The sequence below is a fragment of the Cydia amplana genome, chromosome 10, assembly GCF_948474715.1.
Source record: "Cydia amplana chromosome 10, ilCydAmpl1.1, whole genome shotgun sequence".
Lineage (NCBI taxonomy): Eukaryota > Metazoa > Arthropoda > Insecta > Lepidoptera > Tortricidae > Cydia > Cydia amplana.
This window is the reverse complement of record NC_086078.1, coordinates 2,140,133-2,150,514: the sequence shown is the minus strand read 5'-3', so window position 1 is coordinate 2,150,514 and position 10,382 is coordinate 2,140,133. Positions and strand designations below refer to the sequence as shown.

Here is a 10,382-nt window from a genome sequence, read left to right as displayed (position 1 = left end):
GTAGCACCGACCGGAAAGTCTTATCTCAACAGCATAAGACTTTCCTGTCGGTGCTACATCTATTGTCAAGTAGCAGTACTGATAGTTCCGCTACTCGATGCTAGATGCTAATAGTCTTTTTGGTACTAAAACTGATGTATGGAGTGAGCACTCTATGTATTTTTTTCTCTATGTCGATATACGCGTACAACTTGCGATGGGTGACTCCTCGTAGGTGGTAACTTGGTAAGGCGGTATAACAACTAGTGAACGTCATAGTGGCATGCGTTTTGGATATCTCCCGTACCCCTTATACGGGCCTATCGACCGATGAAACTGAGCCTTAATAGGATACAATCTATATTGTACCGAAGGCAAACATTACTGTCATCTTTTTGTATTCTTATGCAGAATTTTGAGGGCTTGAATAAAAATTTAAAATCTAATCTGTTAAAGGGTTATATGATGAAGAGGTTACTAGATTGTTTATGCCACGTTGCGCGTTGGTACCAAATAAGTGTACAGCCCGCCTGATGTTGAACCTATACTTACTTTTATTTATTTGTGTACGAAATATTGTAGTTCCTTAAGAAAACCAGAGCGTTAGCGGAAGGACATTCTAAGCTTTAATTATTTCTTAAACCTTGAAGTCGTGTATTTATGGATTTCGACTTATAAAAACCTCGTTATTGATGTTTTGATGTAAATATGTGTTAGATACATGGGAATTATCGCTTTTGAAAGACTTCGCGATTTTTTTTGTATAATAATTTGGCGTATTTTCTAGTCAATCTTAAGCTACTCCAAAGACTCGAGTCTTTACCAACACTACACAAATCCTTCGAGAACCCAGGTTCTTCGTAGCTTCGGTACTAAGTATTATTAATATGCGGCTGACAGCTAAGATTCGTATCCAAGAAGCTTATAAAAACTCTGGAAGTTACACAAAGAACTAACATTTAAAACTAACTAACTAACTATTACGGCTCAGCGACCCAAAGAGGATCTTGGCCTCCGAAACGAGAGCACACCATTTTTCCCGATCCTGCGCCGTTTCCTGCCAATTATCGGCTTGAAGCATTAAAATAAAAAATAAATGATGTGACCTTGAATGACGGCCATATACTTTACCGTCTCTTTTTTTGGTGATTCGTGATTTAGCTAGTAGCAGTGGGGAGACACTCATGACTTCGGGCAAACTCGGCTCCGTTCGGCTCGGCAGCATTGCTCCGAGAAATTATTAGGGTTGACTCAACTTGACGTCCCTTTGCGTGCACGACCACAGATAAGACAATGACTTGAATTTTGACAACCCTAAATAGCCGAAAGGGATGAGCCATAAGTTAGACAGGGATATCATGATTCGACCCTGAATCGCTATCAAACTTCGGTTTTGTAGGAAGTGTCCTTTCTGTACGGTAGTAGGAGTAGGTACTATTACTTATTCTGTGCTAGTAGCTTAAAAGCTACTTCCTACTTTCGAGAACAGTTACTTTCATGAGAATTCCCGCGAAGAACGAGAAGACAACAAGTGCCGTGATTCAAGGTAAATTTCCTTGCTTCCAGTGTTTTTATATACTTACTTTTTATTAATAGTCAGCCGCCCTTATTATTAAGCCCGCTCCACACTTAGTGTATGCATCACGCGCGAAAGTTACGCACTTTAAACAAACCGTAAAGCAATGAGGAGGCGATGACAGTAGAGTTCATGCTCTCTCAAATTGATCTGGTGCTATTGTCTGGTTTTTATCACCGCACCTCCCGCCAAAGGAGCAAAGTTCCTCCTCACTTCTTAGATACATGGCACACCAAGAATAAGCGGGCATCTCGCTCGTTTCTTCCCAGAACGTGCAGAATGTAGAATGAGTTGCCTCCTTAGGTATTTCCTTTGCACTACGCTACGACATGGGATTCCTCAAGAAGCGGGTATTTAGGGTTCTCAAGGGTCGGTAACGTTCGTTAGTAGCCACTACTCGTTAGTAGTCACAGGAGCCCTGTGATGTTGCTTATGTCCATGGGCGACGATAACCGCTTCCTATCAGGCGGCTCGTCTGCTCGTTTGCTGACTATCACATTTAAAAAAATACCGATGAAAACTAGGGAACAAGGAACAATGTGCGGGTCGATTCCAAATTCGCGTGTCAAACGTTTCGCGTCGTGATTCGCGCACTAAATGTGGAGGGGCCTTTAATGTAAATTAAGTAAGTTAAGGGTCGACGATTATCGCTGTAGCAGCGTATCGCCCGCGGCCGGTGGCCGGCCATTACAAGGGTACTTTCCATTTTTGTCCTATCAAACTTTTCTTCAGAAGAAGTCAAGTAAGGGAAGTGGGATAGCCCACTAGCATCTCTTGAGCCTCGGCGTCTAGTCAGCCTATGGAAAATGGCATTAATGCGCAGTTGCGCCAACGTTGCGTCGCGCAGCAGCCATAGTCGACTATATACACGCTCGGGAGACGCTAGTGTGGAGTGGCCCTATGAACCATCGTCCAGCGTCCACTCTTTTAACTGACAATTTGTAAACCTTATTACAAAGACATAAGGTTCACCAATGGTCAATGAACAGTGTTGATCCTAGCCTTGGTTTATAAGCATCTTTGCGGAACATAATGGCAAGTACCCCACAAACGTTACATTGTGTTCGCGGTGTTCGCTGTTGCTACGTCTCGTTTCTTTTGTACCGGTGTATTGTGAACTTGTATTTACGCCAGGGGTCTCCAACCTTTTTGATCCGACCACCGATTTGGCTTTATTCGCAGGCCGGAATGGCTTCCTAGGGCCGAAGTTTGGAGACCCCTGATTTACGCTATACCTGTACTGTCACGGTGTCATATCATGGTGTGATGTAGACCGGTTAGCGGAGCGGGAAACCCGTTCCGTGATCCGTATTTTGTTGATAATGTAGCAGATATTCATATTATATGACTATATTATAGCTATATGTATACAATGTAGATTTGTTGTAAAGATATTCTTATTGACAAATATCGCTATCGGAGTACCAGAAAGCGAGTACATTATTGAGTCGAGTCCGACCACGCTAAGTGCTACGTAATGTATGGCGCTCCCATATATTGTCACTGCAAAGTTGCTGCAAACTTAGCCGTAGAAGGACACTACATGGTAAAAAACTACTGTTATAAATGTATATTTACGTAAACGTGAGAAATGGAGTTTGTGAGTAAAATTTTATTTTACGCGTTAATATATTGCACGTGTTCAAATATTTTTATTGTTACCCCTTTACTATGGCCTGCTTTCTGGCCCAACGATAACGATATTTGCTTATTGAGGAGGGCACGAGTTATATTTTTGCACTTTCTCTCCGTCTGCCGCGCCGCGCCTAGCGCCGTCCGGTACGGATCCGACCCGTCCGACCTGTTCAGGTCAGGTACAATACGGATCCGGTACGGACGGTGGCTACGAGGCGATGGCGAACGACTTTCAATTTCAAAACGTGTAACGATTAAATGTTGAACTATTGACTTGGCTTTTTTGATCTGATTTCCCCTTTATCCAATCCGTTTTACCTCGAAATTTCTAGAATACTTGCCTTGCCAAGGATCGTCAGCCCGCTCCCATATAATAATTACATTTTAGTGTTATATGAGAACTAATGAATATCAGGTAAAAAGGTGATATTAGGTCGACTCTACCTATAGCGATATATGTTCTTAAACTTACGAAATGAAATTATTATATTTATAGAAACATCTTTTTAATACACATTAAGGTAGGTTAGGTAACACAATATTCTTATCATTAGTACAGTCACTCTTAGTTAACTTTAGTGCGCTCACTCTTTTAATCACTAAATCAATCTTATTAACACTAAAATAGTGCTCTCAAATACGATATGCCTCGATATCGTGAGTAATTCTCAAGTACAGTCACCTGCAATAATACGTTTTACAACGAAGGCCACATAAATATCGTCGGGTGACAAGCAAAAGTCACTAAGTACTATCAAAAAATTTAAGTAACAATGCACTTTATTACGCTTGTAACACGGTTTATTGTCCAATAATTTCAATGGTGTTAGTGACTTTTAATTGTCACCCAACGATATGTGACACGCTCTTATATATGGTTCTACAAATGAGATCGTGACCGATATGTTGCAGCCTTCGTTGTGTGACATATTGCAGGTGACTGTACCTATGTCTTGTTAGAGTCTGTGCGCAAAGAGAAGAGTCGTGGAATGTATGGGGCCCAATAGATTCCAAGACTTTTCTCTTTCCGAACAGACTATAAGCATAGAGAAAAAAATACATAGAGTGCTCACTCCATACATCAGTTTTAGTACCAAAAAGACTATTAGCATCTAGCATCGAGTAGCGGAACTATCAGTACTGCTACTTGACAATAGATCTAGCACCGACCGGAAAGTCTTATCTCAACAGCATAAGACTTTCCGGTCGCTGCTACATCTATTGTCAAGTAGCAGTACTGATAGTTCCGCTACTCGATGCTAGATGTAGATACTGAAATTAATAGTCTGAACTGATGTATGGAGTGAGCACTCTTGTCTTACTATATTTCTCTATGCTATAAGCGTAAAAGTCTTCTGGGCATACTTTCTTTCATATCGGCACAAGAACCCCGTTCTTGTATTTAGCCTTGAGCGGCGCGTACTCGCCGCTCCGGCCGCTGCGATAACTCCTCACGCTGCCCGGAGTCTGCGGGACCACGTTCACGTTGCTCCTGCTGCGGCCGCTCACGCTGCTTCTGTCCACAGAGACCCAAACTATTACGAGCTTGCAATGCTGAGCGAGCCGACCGCCGTACCTGAACACACAGACAACTGTGTCGTCAGTTCTGTTGTCTGTGTTAACCCATTGACCGCCACAGTCGGCTGGGGCCGTCATCGAAAAGTCTTGCCACGGACGCCAACGACGGCTACAGCCGACAACTTCGCCAATGTAATAGGGATTTACGCGGGACTCCGTAAAGTTCAATTTCGCTTAAATAGGTAATTGCGATCGCCTGGCGTCGGGAGCACGGCATATTCCTTCGCCGTCTGGCGGTCAAAAGGTTAAGCGGAAGCATGACCCTAAAGCGTTTTATGTAATGTACCTATAGACAAATATAAGTAAAGAAAGAGTGGTAACTTCATACATCAGTTTTCTTAACAAAACGCGAGTTATTTCGTAGTCGACATCGAACGTCAAGTATTGGAACTATCAGTACCGCTACTTGATACCAGATGTCACAAGTTTCGCTACTGATGAAAAATGTACTGCTAAAACAATTTACAAGTAATATTATGAGCAGAAGGAGTTGAAAATACAATTCCTGTTAAACCGGTTATAATATTAGCTAAAAATCGTCGAGCATTAGAGTTTTTCTTCGCCGCGACATCTATTATCAACTAGCAGTACTGATAATATCTGCTACTTGACGCTAGACGTCGACTACGAAATTACTCGCGTGTTGGTAAGAAAACTCATGTATGGAGTTACCACTCTTTCTTTACTGATATTCCTCTATGGTGTAGCAGTAAGAGCGTTTTCACATTGACCGATCCAATCTCCAAACTCACCTAATAGAATCCACAAGCGACACCCGACTGGCAGACAGCCCCCCGTTTGTGTACTTTGTATGCGCGTGATGTTTGTCGTTAACCGGCGCGCGCGCCGCCATTGTTGAGAAAACCACGGCGAGGATCTGGAGCAGGAAGAGTGCTGCCAGCGCTGCGGCGGACACGTAGCCGTTCCAAGGGGCGTCGGCTTCTGCCTCCTGCGAATGTCCAAGGTATATTGAGACGGGAAAACAATTGTAAGCAATAATTTAAATTTTGGAGGGCGAAACATAGACTTTGAATTACGTAGGTAACTTACATCAAACTAACGGGGCCCACTGATTAACAGTCCGCCGGACGGTATCGGCCTGTCAGTTAGAACAAAATTTTGACAGTTCCAAACAACTGACAGGCCGATATCGTCCGGCGGACTGGTAGTCAGTGGGCCCCTTAAGTCTAGTTTGAAGTTACTGACTTCAAACTAATAGTACCTATATATTGCATTTCTTTCTGTGGGGTAATTTTTATGTAACTAAGAAGTTTAACAGCTTCAAAGTTCAAAGACATTTCAAAGTTCCAATCCAACTACTGGTCGATAGCCTGATTAAATGAAAATACCTAAGTTAAATGAAAAGTAGAGAACTGCGTGATGGAGTTCGTATCTACGAGAGGTAATTATTTTTTATTTTTTGAATTCATGTAAGTTACTTAGTATATCTACGACAGGTGATTAAATATACTCCGTATGGATATAGCGACGGATATGGTGATAAACAAACCTTGACAAGCGCACTAAGATGCTCCGGTATCTTGTACCATCGCGACAAATGCTGCAGCAGGGGATCCAGGTGCTCCTTCGTGGCCAGGATGTGCGCCATCTCCTCGGCCTCAGGGGAATTCAAGAAGGTCACTATGCGGCAATACACCCAGACCCCGAGTGCTATCTCCAGTGCTATCCCGAGGGTCATTAGGCCTGCATACTGTAAAGAATGTTTAATATATGAAGTCAGTATGAAGTTACGTATGGCAATACATGGTAATTGAATGAATAGCAGCAGTGTTAAAGGCAAAGATGGTGAAGCAACAGAATTTTTGGGCAGTTGAGTAGACTCGACACCTCTTGTCGTCACGCTTCTACCAAATAGGTATGTAGCGCTATGGGAAGAAGTTGTGTCCTAGGTCCTGTTTTTTTTTAATACCACATAGGTGGCAAACAAGCATACGGGCCGCCTGATGGTAAGCAGTCACCGTAGCCTATGGACGCCTGCAACTCCAGAGGTGTTACATGCGCGTTGCCGACCTTTTTTTAAAAACCTGTACACTCCTTTTTTGAAGAACCCCATACCGTAGACCCTCGGGAAACCCTGTTGGCCCTATCAGACAAATCTGCAGCATTCATCAGTTGTTACCGTGTAAAGCAGGATCCGCTTGGGCCTGTGTTGGGAGGCCACGATGGCAAGATGTGCCGCGGCCAGTAACGCGACCCCTGCAGACGGTAACGCCCCCGCCAGCAGTCGGTACTCGAACGGAAGCAGCTCTCGGATCGCAATGTAGAGGGTCGGGTCCCAGCGGAGGCGAGCGCCTGTGGATAGAGCGGCGCCGGCGAACAACTGGAAAGTATTGAGACGTGATTCGATCTGATGTTGATCTGGGCACCACTATTTTACTGATTAAGTTACAAGAATGCGAAGCGGTTAGCAGCTACACTTCTAGATGTTGGGAGCCCTTATGGATTTTTAAATGCCCCCTATTCGGAAAGGAAAAGTCCGCAAGGAAGAATTCCATAGTGTTAATCTTCAATTCAATCTTAGTGAAAAGAGGTATGCGCACAGCGGTGGGGTTTTATCAATTGTTGGTATATCCGGTACGTTTTCAGGCGAAAATTGATGACAAATATGCGTTAAAATACAAAATATAATCATAGGAATTTATCAGATAAACGTGACAATAAAACATATGTTTATCATAATTAATCCTGTGCCTTTGAATGACTTAGTATCACTAAAGTGAGAAAAGAACTTGGAGCAAACAAACAAAATACCTAAGGCGACGCGACTCACGCGACGCACTTTGCTTTCTGAGATATTTCCTAGTCAACCTTGAGCCCCATTGGCTGTTTTATCATGTTTCGCGATGTCCTAAAAACTATATCTTAATGCAGAAAATATGGTTATCTGTGTCAAGATACTACAAGATATTCAGCGGCATTGAACTGCATTTTGATAAATCTTACTAATATGTCGATAAGAATATTAGTAAGATTCAAATAACTATTACACGGTCTTCGATGACTTCGACGAACGCCTTAATTTCAGGGCCTTGACTATGAGACTTCCATGTCGTAAGTAAATAAAAACAATAGAATAACAAATTCATTTGTACACATACTTTTATTTCGATTTTCGTGGTAGCATTATAGATTAGCTAAACTACTAGATACAGTGACTGGCGTAGGTAAGTTCATAGACCCTTACCACGAGCAGCAGGTTTACATGCTGCAGCGCGTGCGCCGCTCGCGCGCCGATACACATCTCGCCTCCCTTTCACTCCTATTCCATCCAGCAGCTTGCCCTCTCACCTCACAACACCACCACAAAATCTCAAAAAAAGTTTGATACGTTCAAGATCGCCGTGAAAACAAAAGACTGTACGGCGATTGACTAGAAGTTATGAGACTCTTCATACGAGTATCCTCGTAGCACTGACGCTTAGACCGCGTGTTCTAGATATGATGTTAAAAATATGAGTACCTATCTTATCAGTTTTATCAAGTTATCGTAATCTCTCAGAGTCCCACGGGCGCAGCTAGCCGCAATGTCAGTGAGCTAGATATAAAATATAGGTGTGAAAAGATGAAGGTGTTATGTTGCATTTGACGATGTTCGATTTTGCGTCGTGTTTGAGACTTTAAGTAACTTTAAGTAACTTTTCACATCTATATTACATGACACCTTATTTTTTGTGTAAGTTTTCAATTACTAATAATATTCTGTTTATTTATTGTTGAATTTCTCTATTACGTCCATTACGTGTTTAACTTATCTAAACTACATACTTAAGACTCACATTGTCATACAGTGGAAAAGGGAGCGAAAATTCCTAAAAATTGAGCTGGATATCCCTGTTCAAAGCTCAAAACATGTCATTGACGATAGCAATGATACAACAGTTTACAAAAATATCACTTTATTGCTTCGTTTTCCTTAAAATCTAAACATAGTCATAGTATAGTCGGCTACACTTGCTACCTGACCGTGCCACTGCCCTTCCCTAATCAGCTTTGACATAAAATTCGGCCTTTCCTGACTGTACCTACTAAGGAATCGGCGCTCACTAAGAACTAGTAACAAATACGGCGTAGGTACTTATTGTGCTGACTATACAGCAGTGTGGAAAAAATAATGGGCCCCGGAGGGAAAATGCCTTAAAACCTTAAGTTAGCTCATCACCTACTTTCCCTCCAGGGCCCATAATTTTTTTCCACACTGTAAGTATATATCTTGACTTTAGTTGTAATTTATTTGCTAGGTCAGTAGGTTGGTCAGGGAAAGGCAGAAAACACCGGCTTTTCTTAAAGCTATTTGGCATCGGGGCGCGGCCCAACGGCCGCGTATATACTCGCGCGGGGTGAAATTATTCATTTGTACTTGGATTCCAAAGATAATATTCATTACACTAGAAAACCTGGACTCGAGGATTGTGCGGTTGAATGAATTATCTCTAAATATTCATATTCGATAGCATCATGAATAGGTTATTTTATTAGGTATTATTCTTTCGCCGGACACTTTCTGATATCATGCTGCTAAGAGGGACAGGAAAATATCACTTAATTCATATACCTTTCTCTGTCCCTCTGAGCAGAAATGATAGATTTAAAACCCCTTTATGCAAGAGCGGATACAGGGGGCCGGGGGGTCATGGCTAGGGTTGCCAACTATTTTTTGATGGAATATAGTATTTTCCAGAATAAGGCATCAAAAATATAGTAATTTCAAAAAAATATAGTGCTTTTAGATAAAATACTAAACGTAAGCGTAAAATACGTTTAATCGGAAATATAGTATTTTAGCGTACTATATATTTTTCCAAAATTATATAGTACCTACAGAGCCAAAATATAGTATAATACTATTTAATATGTATAGTACGGTTGGCAACCCTAGTCATGGCGGTTCAATGTTTTATATGCGAGAAAATAACTTGACCATTCCCCCTGATTATAAGGTATTTCCCCCTGCCTTTTTGACTGATTTTATGCGTAGGTACACGCAGTGTCCAAAGACATGGTATATTAAGTTTTTATCGTTTACACTTTACCTAATCTTGTATATACTGGGAATCGATTGAGTATATTTTACAGAATTTGATAAGCTTGTCGATATAGTTCTGAGTCATTTTCACCCCGCGTCATATTTTTATACTAACAATTTCAACTATCTACGTAGAAGAGTCGTTTCGAACTTTAAAAGCAAATCACAGCTAAATGGAGTTTCGCCGAGCGTCGGCCCGCGGCGCCCCAGACCGTTTAATATAATATCATATCACAGAACTTTTATGAACAAATTAATATTGAAATCGAATTAAGGCAATAACAATTCACTACAATATGTGCACAGAACTGCTTGAGTTCGTTTAAGCTAAGTCTGCGCCAAATTGGCAGCAGCAGACGAGTCTGGCAGCGCTATTATAGACGTTATATTTTCATAGAAAGTTTACGTGTATAGCGGCGCCACACTCTGTCGCTTGCCAAGTCGACGAGACTTAGCTTAGATAATAATTATGGCTACACATAAACGCTTATTTACAAACGTTTGTTCTTTTCCTAGGAACGTAATTAATTGATTCGTAGTCACGCTCATATTTTAATAAAACTTCTCATT

At 41.7% G+C, this 10,382-nt stretch overlaps 1 protein-coding gene across 2 annotated transcripts; it reads right to left on the bottom strand.

Annotated features, from left to right (window-relative positions):
* Positions 1-4,552: 4,552 nt before the first annotated feature.
* LOC134651524 (uncharacterized) lies at positions 4,553-8,297 on the bottom strand. 2 transcript variants are annotated; one of them, XM_063506626.1, is made up of 5 exons: positions 7,974-8,297; positions 6,909-7,109; positions 6,279-6,479; positions 5,521-5,717; positions 4,553-4,706 (listed from the first exon to the last, which is right to left on the bottom strand). In XM_063506626.1, the coding sequence occupies exons 1-5, from the start codon at positions 8,028-8,030 to the stop codon at positions 4,562-4,564; spliced, it is 801 nt and encodes a 266-aa protein (XP_063362696.1). In that variant the 5' UTR covers positions 8,031-8,297; the 3' UTR covers positions 4,553-4,561. The 2 variants fall into 2 exon arrangements, with proteins under 2 accessions (XP_063362696.1, XP_063362697.1); XM_063506627.1 differs by having other exon boundaries at positions 4,553-4,703.
* Positions 8,298-10,382: the final 2,085 nt, after the last annotated feature.